This window comes from Solanum pennellii, chromosome 7, assembly GCF_001406875.1.
Source record: "Solanum pennellii chromosome 7, SPENNV200".
NCBI lineage: Eukaryota > Viridiplantae > Streptophyta > Magnoliopsida > Solanales > Solanaceae > Solanum > Solanum pennellii.
The window spans coordinates 192,198-205,701 of NC_028643.1; the positions used below are offsets into that span (position 1 = coordinate 192,198).

The following is a 13,504-nucleotide window of genomic DNA, read 5'->3' on the forward strand; positions in this document are numbered from 1 at the left end:
GAAGTTTCTCAACTCCCCTTCTATTTGCATCTAATTTGCAAGTTTTCTCCCTTTTTCTGGTCACATCAGACTGTGGTTGGCAATTGAGAAAATGTGACTCATCTTTCAGTTTATTAATACTTGAATTTCTAGTCTAACTTACAGTAAAATAAGATTCTCTAGGCAGAAAAAAAACAGCTTCACATATGTATGCAGGTAGAATCAACAAACAAACAGGGAAGCCAGTTGGTAAGCAAAGAAGAAATAAGAAAGTCATTTCTACTTACGTGTCATAGTAGTGTTCGACGTAGTTTTTTGAATCTTTATACATGCTGCATGCATTTTTGTCTTTAACAACGTCGGATATGAAGAAAAATGCATCCTTGCATGGAACATATACCAAGCTATTGACAACATCATGTACGCTTTTGGAACCATTGGCAAGTTGCAACTGCTCTTCGAATTTAGACATATTATTGCTAGTACATACTGAAGTTCCAAAAATTGGTGATGACAAGCACCTTCTGACAAGCTCCCAGTCCACGGAGATTTTATCATGCCCAAATAAATCGACAGGAAGCAATAGGTAAAACTTTGAACCTGAGTCGACAAAATCCTTTTTTTCCAAAGACACAAATTCTGAAATGAACTCAGAGCGATCAAGAATGATCTTGAAAAACATTCTCTGGAATTTCTCTGCTAGTTGTATCTGCTAAGAGAAAGTAGTCAAAATATTGAAAAGAGAGCCTTTCCGTTTAAAATAGAAGAAGTTCAAGTAGTTAAAGTGTTAAACCTCATTGTTCTCAAAACTAGTAGTTCCTGATGGAATAAGCTCTGTCTTCACAGATCTACCTCGAGCCAAGTTGAGATCAAGTTTCATTCTCTCAGCCTCTTGGGGAAGAGGTGCTTTCAGAAATAGGCCAAACTTCTTATACACCCTATCATTAGGGAATGGAAAAAAGCTTATGTAGTACGAGTTGAGGCAAACAGGATTATCTGTCTCAGTCCATGGTTCTTTAAGGGAAGCAGGAACAATCATCTCATGGAGCTCTTCCCGTGCATCTTCGCCTGTGACATCAACATTACAATAATGACAATGAGCAATAAATAACACAAAGCACATTGAAGATGTTTTTATAGAATATTACTCCCTAACCTTCACAGCATTCCAAGTCAGAAAAATCGGGGACCAGGTCTTTATCTTCGTCTGCTTGATCAGGCAAAAGATAATCAGTGAGTGCTCCAAGTTCATGCAAGCTCTTGCAGGCTCTTAAACAAGCATCTTTCTTAGCTGCTTCTATAGAAGATTGAGGAGCACTATCAATTGAATGCATCGCAGCATTTGAAGGTAAAATTAATTTGCAAATAGTTCCATCTATATCATCAAAGTAATAGAACTGCGGCTTGGGGCAGAAATACCTACAAAACAAGCAAAACGAAAAGAAAAGAGATCAGTAAAACCATGAAGATTAAGTTCCAAATGCAAAAGCCACCGCTAAGAAAAATAAAACAGAATAAATTGTAACTAGGAAATAAGAAACATAAATATTTAGTGAAATTCAGCACAAGATCATACTCGTCGTGTGGAAGCTTGGAGCAATAATGGTGAAGCAATGAAATGCTTAATGCAGAACTGACGGTTGCACCAGTCATATCTACTTTGTATATATTTTCCTGAAAATCTGCCACCGTTGTGCGAGATTTTCTGGAAGAGATCTCATCATCCATCTGAGCTTCACTTCTTGTAAAATGCTCGATTAAATCAAGCTCCCTTTGGTTACCTCTGCAAAGAGGTTTACGTCAGATATACCTATCAACCAAAAAATTGCTCTGATGAACTTGACTAGTAAGAGGGTACAGAAAGCATTAACTTTAGCGATACCTATCAACCAAAAATGCATATTCAGACTTTGGCATGCGGGCACGCCCTCTAGACTGTATAAAACTGGCAACAGTTTCAGGAAGATCAAATCGTATAACGAGGCAGCATGTCTGGATATCAAGTCCTTCCTCGCCAACTTTGGTTGCAATCAATAAATTGAGCTGTCAAATTGAGCAAAGGATATGCAACCAATCTCATACTGAACTATCAGAGATAGAAACAAACATAAACTTGGAGTCACCGTCCCCGAGGTCCTCCAGCTAAGAGAATTTAGAGTGCGGAGAAAAAATCTAACAAAGAACCATTACCTCACCAGAACGAAACTTATCGAGAATGATATTTGTATTTTTTCGTGACATACTCTTCAATCCTGAGTGGACACCTACAAGAAACCCGCACTTCCAAGAAGATAAAACTTTCAGATGCTGAAGAATATACGAAAGGGACCTTGCAGTCACGATCCGATTAACGAATACTATGCATTTCATATCTGGTTGTACCCTGAAATAAAGAGAGGAGATATCAAAGTTCAGAATATGAAGTTGAGTTGATTTCCTTAGCGACTGAATTAACAACGAAGAAGGAACATACAAACATATCAACAAACAAACTGAAACAATTTTACTGTACCAATTGGGTAAAGGTATGATATGACAGCAAAAACATATGGCACCAACTTCAAACAAGATCTTATTATTTCTATTGGATAAAGGTACATCACGACGGCAAAAGATAACCACTAACCATGCTTGTTAAGAATAAAATTTTAGGGGAAGAAATATGAACATAAGATAAGCTTTTGAAAGATTTAGTTTCAGATGGTACCACTATATTGGACAGCAAATGCACAAAGACTAGCTAGCTGTGTAGATGTATAAATATGAACCTTGCAGTCAATCACTAATTTCATATGTCTCCATCAGGACCTTATTCTGGTGCTTTTAAGAGTCATTGAGGCCAAATGCAGAGAGGCTAACTAGCTGGTAGGCCCAAAAATATGAATAGTTGTATTCAAGGCATTAATTCTGTACTTCTCCATAGAGGCCTCAGTGAGGTGTTCTTTAAGGAGTCGTTTTTGAGAAAGGTAACTTTTATTATCAGCAAAAGAATACATAAAGAGTATTCTAGTAATACTTACATCCAAAAGTTGCAAAAGGAAAAGAACTCCTATGGGGGTCATAAGAACTCTAAAATACTAGGAATATCCTCTACATCTTGATGATATTCATGTTTACACCAACTAAAGAAAAGAACCAGGCAATTCAGCTTCAAATCCTGCATAGAGCCGCTCTTGTTTTAGTAATGATTGTATTAGTTATGCTTGCATTAATTATGCAAAGATATCTCTTATGCATTGTTTGGTTTGGTGTGTTAACCAAACAATTAGATCCTTATTTACAAAGACACCCTCCACAAACATGGTGGAAAAGATGTAAAAAGGTTTTGAGGGGCAATTAAGCCTTTGACCATACTAATGCATGCATTAAACCCTCTTGCATTACTAATACCATGGATTTTCATGTATTAGAGCCCGTTTGGACTGGCTTAAACAAAGTAGCTTTCAAGTCAAAAATGAATAGTCAAAGTTAAATGATTTTAAAGTCAAAAAATAAAAAGTAGGGGGAGACCTGGTTTTGGTTTTTAACTTATTTTAAGTTATTTTTAACCTTGCCAAACACTTCCAAACTTATTTTAGGTCATCATTTGACTTATCTTAAGTTATTTTTATATTTGTTAAACACTTTCAAAAGTCAAAAACTGACTTAAAAGTAGGTTTGATGAACTTTTAAGCCAATCCAAACACCCTCTTAGTAATACACACCTCAATACACAATATACGTAGGTTGAGAAAGTGTATCAAACAAGATGCTACTAATACACAAAGCTAATGCATACATTGTTTTTTCTAATACACTCTACCAAACGACCCCAAGTGTATTTGAGAGAGAATGCACAAAGGGCTAACTAGCTTTTCTGGTCCATTAATACATAAAACTGTCCTCAAGCCATTATTCCATATTTCTCATAATAGGCCCTATACTATGCTCTGTAAGAGCTACAATGTTACGGATAAAATCATGTAACAAGTAGAAAGATTTTTTGCTTCAAACATATTTTGATAGATTAAAGGAATCAACAGCTGCTGCCAGAGAGACTTTCTAACAATATATGCTAACTGATCATCTAATAAGCAAAACATGCTGTGATGCACCCGTTTCAATCTTTTGTCGAATGAATTGACAACCTACTATTATATGCTTCATTTTTACAGGAAAGCCAGCCTGATTATCACAAATCGATTTAATTGATGCATCTCCTTCATACCTTAACTCTTATAGAAGTTATATTGAAGCGAGATGGAAATTTTGAGAGCATGCTTGAAGATGGCAATCAAAAGAATATAAAGTTTTTCATAAGAAAAAAAAACATCCCTTTTCGCTAAAGCAAATATAATCTATGCTTCTAATTTTCTACTGTATACTTACATGCGTTAAAAGTGAACTTGGCATGGTTCTTTAAAAGTTTTTTTCACTGATTTCTGCATTATTGCTACTTTACCAGATATTAACCTTGAACCAGCTAAAGGAGTATATGGGTGGAATATCACTTTTAGAAGATTATTACATGATTGGGAATTGAAAAGAGTCATGGACTTGTTCAAGACCTTGGAATCTTTCCAAGGCTTCAAAGAATCTGAAAAATACGTTATTCTCGAAATCTGGAAGTGATGGAGTCTACACTGTCAAATCTGCATACAACTACCAGATTAGACAAAATGCACAATTTGACCAGTGGCCATGGAAGTTCATCTGGAATACTAAGGCCCCTTACAAAGTCTTATGTTTGTCTTGGCTTCTAGCAAGAGAGCATGTCTCACTCAAGAAAACTAAGGGGATTTCATCTATGCTCTAGATGTTGTATGTGTGGTGCGGCCAGAGAAAACTATAGCCATCTGTTTCTACATTTTTCTATAACTGGACAATTGTGGCAACTTTTATTGAACTTAGTAGGACTAAGATGGTCTATGCCAGCAGCAAGCTGTGATTTATTGAAGTGTTGGAACTATATCGCGGTGCAGTGAGACAAAAGAAGTGGTGGAAACTTATCCCAGCTTGTATATGGTGGACAATTTGGAAGGAGAGGAACTGCAGAATATTTGAAGACAAGCAATCCTATGCAGAAAGTCAAGATAAATTGAATTCTTTTGTTTCATTTTTGGTGTAAAGAAAACTGTAGAGGAGACTGAATCACTAGTTGATATTAGGTTCCGTGTAAAGCAGTAGTCCTAAGCATGGTTGGGTTTTTGTAATTGTAAATAGCACTGTCATGTTGCAGATCTAATTCACATATATAAAGGTTATTTGGAAGCACAACAAGGATGGCAGATTCACAGTAAACAGTGCTTACAAGAAAGGCATACAAGTTGGGTTAGAGGCTACTATCATCACTGGAAGGGTACTTGGAGAGGAGTGATCCCCACCAAAGTGAAATGCTTCACTTGGTTAGTCATCAAAAGGCCTGCTTAACTCAAGAAGTGTTGCAGAAGAAGCGAAAGCAATTAGTCCCTAGGTGTTTTCTATGCAAATTAACTGGAGAAACAAACAAACACCTATTTTTACATTGCAAATTCACTACACAGATCTGGGTGATGTTCCTCAACATCACATGCTGTAGCTGGACTATGACAGAATACACCTCTGATCTTTTTAAATGTTGGATCAGAAGGGGGGGGGGGGTAGCATGACTAAAAAGAAGTGGTGGAGGCTAATACCATCATCATATGGCGGTCAGTGTGGAAGGAAAGGAATGAGAGATGTTTTGAAGATAGATCTAATTCCATTCACAAAGTAAAATGGAATTGTTTGGTATCTTTACTTTTTTGGTGTAAACAGTTCTGTATAGAAGATGTGATCAAATCATAGAATTAATAGGGAGCTTGTAATTTTGGTTAGGGCTGTAAATTTTTTGAAGGTGGCCAGCATGTCCTTAATGCTGGAGAATACAACTTTACCAACGTTAAAAGAAAAAGTCACTGTCAATATTTAGTTCACAATATTTTTATTAAAATTGGATGCAATTATCCATAAGAATACCCCTCAAAGTGAATCAACTGTTCTCTTTCCAGCTACTTATAAATCCTGAATGAGTTATAGAGATCAGGATTAGCAAATTATTCAATTTGCTACAAAATGACTAACCCAAAGTTGGAAAGGATGCCAATTAGGCGTAAAAGCTTTTTGGAAAAGTAAGGCTCCTTCAGAACTTCCATGAGTGCCAAATCAGGATTCATACCATCTGCATGAGAAAACATATGTTAGACCAGTAATACAGATGAAAACACTATATGTATACTTGGCTGCAACACAAGACATCCTAAGAATCTCTCTGTGGGCACGGATCAGTATTTAGGCCTATATTTACAGGAACTGTCTTCAGCTTAAGCCCTTAGTCTTTCATTAAAGGATCCTAAAGCACAGCAAATATTTAAAATCAAGTGTCAACTTTCTCTAGAGAGGTAAAAATGAGGTGTGGAAAGATCACTCTGATACTAAGATTCATCATACTTGTTTATATTGATCAATATCAGCATCAGTCTGATATTATAATCTGTTGACTTGCACCCTAAGCTTAGCTCTCTGTGGTGGGGTGTTTTTGCTAGGTGAGATAATGAAACTAGATATCTGTGGTGGGGTGTTCTTGCTAGGTGAGATAATGAGACTAGCTCTCTGTGGTGGGGTGATCTTGCTGTTAGACAATTGGCACTTTTCCAGCTTATAATTATTTTTTACTGTTTTTACTTATTTCAGTTTAGTGCTTCCTATTTTCTAGCTAGACTTAGTTAACTTTAGTTGCTCAACTTTCTGAAGTTAGTGGCCCCATTATGGCTGTTAGTGGCCCCTTTTATGGTAGTTAGTGGCACATGTTCTTATTAAGTTTTAATGTTTATGTTTTTTCCTTGTATAAATTCCGACTTTCTGCAGATTAATATACATAAGGAATTTCATAAGTTCACTCTATTTTTATTTTTTCAAATCAGTTTCTTGAGTATTTTTGTTTTAACACTTGCTAGGTGAGACAATGAAACTAGCTCTCTGTGGTGGGGTGATCTTGCTAGGTGAGATAATGAGACATTATTTAGGCATCTTTTCAGCATATTCCATTGTAAATGAGCCATGTAGATTGTAAGGCTTCTACATAATGTATGTATAGGCCCTTGGGCAGATCCATCCTATGTAATCTTGCATTTGAGATATCATAGGAAAGTGATCTTGCCTCTCATATCTTGTGTTCCCTTTACTTGCATCTCTATCTTTGTGTGTGTAAATCTATATTAAGGACTCCTTTTTATACTGTTGCGTGTGTTAGGACGGAAGCTCTGAATAGCACATCGGCTATTGTCACACGCTACATAGTATTGCCATTTGCCACTGACAACGCACTTCATTTTTGGCAAAATCCACGAAAACACCTAGGTGCACTTTCCATTGCATCTAACCTCAATATTTCCACCCGCAATGTCTACATTCCATTCTACAGTCCCTATACACGCTAAAAGATCCATGTAACTCTGGATTTATGTAAATTTCATTTACTCATTTTAGGTGGACTAGTCCTCCCCCCATATGCTTCTTTGTCATCGGTGGAATGTGTTGTGCTGTCAAAGAGCATGAAGTGATAAGAAACCAAATTAAGCTTTTGGAGAAGGAACACCCTGCTCAAGTCGTGAAATGCCTTAAATTGATTCACTCCAAATCAAATATCTTGATCTCTAACAAGTCAGACAATATGATCAGAGCCTTCTGATTTCATCTCTAGAACCAAATAATCCATGATCAGGCCAGTAAATCTTATCCAAGCTGGAACTCGTAAGAATACTAGTAATGATGGTAAGAACACAAATAGCTACGAAACAGAAACGCACAATAGAATAAAACATACCTTTAGCACAACCAGAAGTAAAGACTGTGTCAACCTGACTCAGATATCTGTCACACAAAGAGTCATCGCTAGCATTAACTTCAGCTTCCACCATTTGATGGCGCTCATGGTGATCCCCCTTTAAGAGAATGCAACTAGCCTTCACCAAAACAAGGATGGAACTCAGAATTTAATTTTCAACTGTAAATCTCAAATGTTAGAAAAAGATAAATCGTGATTTCTTCCCTGTGAATTAGAAGTTCTCAAACTATGTTTATCATGACTACGGAACCCAACATGATTCTAGATTTTCATTCAGTGTCATATTCTACTGAAATTAATGACTCTTTAAGTTAGAAAAAGCTGTAATATCATAACTACGGCAATGCATGTGGGATCTCCAGCTGAAATGCTTAATAAATATACACAAAAAGTACACATGCGTATACAAAAAACTGAAGGGTCTACACCTATCTGCCAAAAATTCTATGTCAGGTCAAGAGAATCTATAAAGTGCACAATCTGGCAGCACTAACTTGTATCTGAAACTTTTCAAACCCGTCTGCGCACTCTTATTTTAGTTTTGCAGAGTGCCGAGGAGTCTGGTCAAGTGTTGAGACTATAGCATGTGTCTGAAATTGCACTCAAGTCAAAAGACAATTTATACTGATTGCCTGTTGGTGATGTGGCAACGCGGGCCAGGTACCAAACATAGTTGGGAACATGTGTAAAATGAGCTCAATAAAGTTTCTGATTCTATTTTTAAAACTAAAGAAATATGAAAGATCAGGGCTTGTGAAATGGGTCTTGGGGGATAAACTACAAGAAGTGCGACAAAACCTGTAACGCCCCCAAAACACCTAGGTTTTCCAGAGAAAAAATTAGATGTCCATGCAGTCTCTTGAGCATCTTTTTTGTGTTCCTGAGAGTGCTGTCAACTGCTTTTTTGTGAAGCTCCTTTACACACTGTCAAATCATGAATACACCAGAGAGTATTAAGTCAAAGACTATTAGAAATAGTCATCTTAATTTTTGACCAGATAATACCTGGTGCTTTATCTCTTCAAGCTTCTGAGAATAAGCCTTCGTATGACATGAGGAGCCAGGACCATAGTGGTACACATTCACCTTGGGTGATGCAACAAACTGTTCCAATTCGTCCTTGTCTTCAACAGAATACACCTGTGGTTATATATAGACGAAAAATTAAACTATACGAATGTTAATGTTCCTCCATTCCTCTACCTCCCATCTTCTGCAACACAAAACGGGAAGAAGTCCAAATCAGTGTAGGTAAGACCTTGAGATAGTGAGCACTAGTTGGACTTGGGCAGCCAAGAAGGAGAAATATGGTGAAGATGAAACCAGTATAGGCATGAACAAAGGATGGCAGCTAAGCCCAGCCAGGCCAAGTAGGTAAATGCTGCCAGGCTTGGCAGACGTCCTTTGTTACCTAACAATAAAATACCCAAAAACGAGAGCCCTAGGATTCAAAATGATAGCTACGGAAATTGGAATCAAATCTTAAGACAGTTATTAGCAAATCCTAGAACTAATAAACCTATGACAGAAATCCATCCTTCACAAGCAACTTCTTTTGGACTTCATTTGTTACCACAATAATGATGTGAGGCAACTCTGATATTTATGGTTATCTTTCTTTCATAAGAAAAAAGGAAAATTATTTGATTGTTCATAAAAAATAGTTTCTGTATATAATAGTAGCACCTTAGAACGAAGTAAGGTCTCAAGGCCTTCAACAGTAGCACCTGCAATGGTAAAAATATAACATAATGTCTGAGAGCTGAGGAGTGTCCAAACAACAAAAGTAGCTTAAAGGATAGATATACCAGTTACGCCTGGCAGAATGATCAGTATTGAGAACAAAGATCAGATAGCAAGAACTATCAATCCGTTACCACAATTGATTAATGCATGTCATGGAAAGCAGGGTTTCACTCCACATAACACAGATATCAGGTGAGGTTTTTAATAAGTCAGAAAATCAGAAAACCTGCACTCATTTTCTAACTTATTTTCTGATAATACCTACTTCAACTTCTGTTGATCCCATTTTAAATAGAATTCATACAAGTCATAACTTTCTCCAAACAGAAATCATTTACATATATGCATATTGTCATGTGTAAGGGGGTAAAATTTTAACCATCTGCAGATGAGAGACATAGAGACACTTTTCAGTCATAAAAGGCTAAAATGAGACAACCACAATGAACTGTAGCTTATCTGTCAATGATGAACAGCAAAGCAGTCCCCAATTTGGTACTTCCAAAATCAATGAGTTAAAAGTAACATCTAAAAGAGATACTTGGAGATCCCTTGAAAAGAAAAGATCAGGTTAATATTGTAAGTCCGAAGGACAGCCAAAATGGAGTAGAGATCCTGCTGGTACCATACATCACAACCATATGTTAATGATTATATACAGTTTTCAGTTTCTATTTCAATTTTACATGGAAAAGAGATGTAGATGCAATTCATCACTCCTAAGTAATAGTTAAAGATCTCACAAGTTGGAAAAACTTTTTTGTTTGGAGTGTAAGAAATTGTTAAAAAAATTGACTCCTGAAAAAACAAAAAGAGAGAAATGAATCTAGGAGAAATGGTTTTCTGGAATCTGGATGACATCCACACATAATTTTGCCGAAAATTATTATGTAAACCTATTTTTCAAATTTCTAACACAAGGCAACATACAAATTACTCAAGACCTATAAGCTGAATGGATCTAGCTAGTTAGAGAAAATTAGGACATCTTATTACTGCATGAATTCATTGGCACAATAATATTACCTTTCCCGGATATTGGAGATGCAGTCATGCCAAATATACGGGGCTGTTTTACTACATCAGGTTTGTAAAATATCTGTCCAAGAATAATACACATGAATAACTAGGCTGCAATATACAAAAAGAAGCATATTTTCCAGCGTATAACACCAGATCAGTTAATTACCTTCATAATCTCAGCATAAGGATGATCGCTCTCAACTTGTGCATAATGACACTCATCAAATATCAGAAGAGCAATAAATTCAATCCTGATATAGCAGTGGGAAAGATTATGTAGCAGTATTTGAGGGGTCATAACAAGGACCTGAACAAACAACATGCAAATTTGTTGGTCAAAACGTTCAGAAAGTGGCGAATACAGATATAGTATAATAGTCAGCCATTCAGCAATATCCACTCTCATCCATAGTCCAAAAAAGAAAGGACCTAAGATGAGAAGACAACAATGTATAACACGTGGCTCAATCACTCTATCTTGGTTCCCAAGGTTGTCACTCCATCTTTCCAACTAGGTCACCCACTTGGGCAGCTACACTTCGTATTTCTTCAGAAGATTTAAGTGGAATAGCATATACTCATAGCCATTGAAACTTGGAAAAGAATGACTGATGCAGTCCAATTTTGGAACGAGAAAACATTCAACTAAAGATTTTTTGGCAACAGTAGAACCTTATAAGATATTCTGGAAAAATATTCCAATGGGAGAATTTTCACCTAGAAGGAGATAAAAAAGTTCAAAAGCTCTTTTTTGTGGTTGGGGGACTGACAGGTAAAAGTTCGGAATTAGAGGCATTATGAAAGTGTAGCAATCCTCTGCGGCTCTGTCAATGTTTTACTAAAAAAAGTGATTGACCATGGGAAGCTACTAATATAGTAATACCTTAGAATAAAGCATAAAATCTCTCAATCCTTCAAAGGCTAGACACAAAATATACATTCCAATTCTCTCGCTATCAAACAAACATCTGAGATTTGTCACTTCATAAGATCATTTTCTCGCGTTCAAAAACTCAATTTAGATGAAGATATTCCAAACTGTGCATTAAGTTGCAAATCTTAATTAATTAAAGATTTAAGAGGCAAAGAAAAGATACAAGAATTACTTGTATAATCTCATCCAGATGTTGTGATTAACACAGGAAGAAGGAAAAGTAGATAGTAAATATTCCTTTTGTTAAGGGAAGTAAGAGTTTTTATTACTGCAAGAGTTAGATCAGCACAAAGATAGTGTCTTATTGCAGGTCTGTACAGATATTCCAAGTATATGGGAGATAATTTAGTGAACATCAGTTATTCAGGCTTTTTTGTCACCCTCACATCATGTATTCAAATTTCAATTATGAATTGCACCAAAATCTCTACTAGGGAGTTCGTATATCAAGAATTCCTAAGCTTCTGCCTCAAACAAATAACACTGATGAGATAATGTATATCATTAACAAAAAAGATCATGCAGACTTACCTCATACTGTTCCATTTCTTTCTCCCAGTCTTGGTGACTCTTCAAATGCTTTGATTTGCCGCAGTATGTCCCAACTTTGAAGTCAATAGACTCCTCTATGACCTTGGCTTGCTTTTCCAATTTCAGAAGCACATGAAAAAGCAAATAACATTTAGGCCAATATATTATGAAGTTGCAGATACACTTAAATTCCCCACCCTGCCCCAACAAGCAAAAATACACACAGAAAAACAGAATGAGTTTAATAGGATACAATATCAATGAAGAGAAAATTAGTTAGACATAACATATGACATTCTAAATCAAAGTGTGCTTTCTTGTTCTCTGAGGTGCAAAAATGTTGGCCTTTTCATGCCAATCATTTGACCAGTTCTCAGCAAAATCAGAAATATCCATGTACGTAATTTAATTTGACTAGCCTGAAACACCTAGTGTTAATATATGTATGAAGAATATTCATTACATACTAGCCACAAAATCAATAATAATTTCTATCAGAAAATATGATAAACAAAAGGAGCGACATTTGGACAAAAGGAGTGATGACATCCGAACAGTAGCCGACGAAAGAAATGTGATGCCATTGAAGCAACAGAATGTGCAATGCTATGGACGTGGTCGCCCAAAAGTAAGGATGAAAAAGATACTTTTTAGGCGATGCAAATAATAAAATTGTCACTTTTATTTAGGTGTCCACCCATGAACCAATAAAATTATTGATCAAAAAAGATACTTGATTGGACGGAGAAAAGACAAGATATGTAAAGTAGCTGGCAGAAACGCTTATGCTTAAAGCTCTCAAATACAGCCTCAATAGTAGGGAAGATATTTGATATTCATCCATTTTATTTAATGTACAGTAGTTCACATCCTTGATATCAAAAAATTTAAAAGGTTAAGAAAAAATAAGAAAGAAGAAAACCTGTTGCACCAATGCCACAGTGGGAGCAAGAAACACACAAATGCTCTTCTGGGGTTTCTTTATTAAGTGCCCCATCTCATAGATAAGCAAAACAGCAATATGGGTTTTCCCACAACCCGTTCCCAGATATACAACAACATTCTCCTCTAATGCTTTTTTACAAAGATCCATCTGATACCTGATAAGAAATAAAACCATTAAAATCATATCATAAAATCATAGGCGCCTATTATTTTGTTTATGCCATATTTGCACATCATTATTCAGCTAAATAATGTAGTTAAATTCTGAAACCGTATAATTTACAAAGATTTTCAGGTGTTCAAAAGTTCAAATGTTTTACTGTAACAACACCTTAACAATACTAAAGAAGGTACTAGAGAGTACAACAGGAACAAGTTCTTTCAACTAAATATTTTTTTGACAAGGGTAACATTTGTATATCAATCATCAGCTCAAAGCTGATATCCAAAAATTTGCATCATATTCTCCCTCCACACTTGTGTGTTGGGCATAAACAAAACAT

General features: G+C 36.1%; 1 protein-coding gene across 2 annotated transcripts in view; it reads right to left on the reverse strand.

Annotated features, from left to right (window-relative positions):
• Positions 1 to 13,504, reverse strand: part of LOC107025772 (dicer-like protein 4) — a 33,115-nt gene that overhangs the window by 13,191 nt on the left and 6,420 nt on the right. Inside the window, exons 2-16 of one of the 2 annotated variants that reach the window (XM_015226516.2) lie at positions 12,979 to 13,156; positions 12,057 to 12,167; positions 10,758 to 10,898; positions 10,595 to 10,667; positions 9,509 to 9,549; positions 8,828 to 8,962; positions 8,621 to 8,746; positions 7,802 to 7,940; positions 6,061 to 6,157; positions 2,170 to 2,362; positions 1,862 to 2,022; positions 1,556 to 1,762; positions 1,136 to 1,398; positions 773 to 1,047; positions 267 to 688 (exon numbers count right to left, since the gene is read on the reverse strand). In XM_015226516.2, the coding sequence (XP_015082002.1) occupies positions 267 to 688; positions 773 to 1,047; positions 1,136 to 1,398; positions 1,556 to 1,762; positions 1,862 to 2,022; positions 2,170 to 2,362; positions 6,061 to 6,157; positions 7,802 to 7,940; positions 8,621 to 8,746; positions 8,828 to 8,962; positions 9,509 to 9,549; positions 10,595 to 10,667; positions 10,758 to 10,898; positions 12,057 to 12,167; positions 12,979 to 13,156 (2,562 nt within the window). Of the gene's footprint in view, positions 1 to 266; positions 692 to 772; positions 1,048 to 1,135; positions 1,399 to 1,555; positions 1,763 to 1,861; positions 2,023 to 2,169; positions 2,363 to 6,060; positions 6,158 to 7,801; positions 7,941 to 8,620; positions 8,747 to 8,827; positions 8,963 to 9,508; positions 9,550 to 10,594; positions 10,668 to 10,757; positions 10,899 to 12,056; positions 12,168 to 12,978; positions 13,157 to 13,504 lie in introns of both variants that reach the window. The other variant, XM_015226515.2, reaches the window with a different exon arrangement.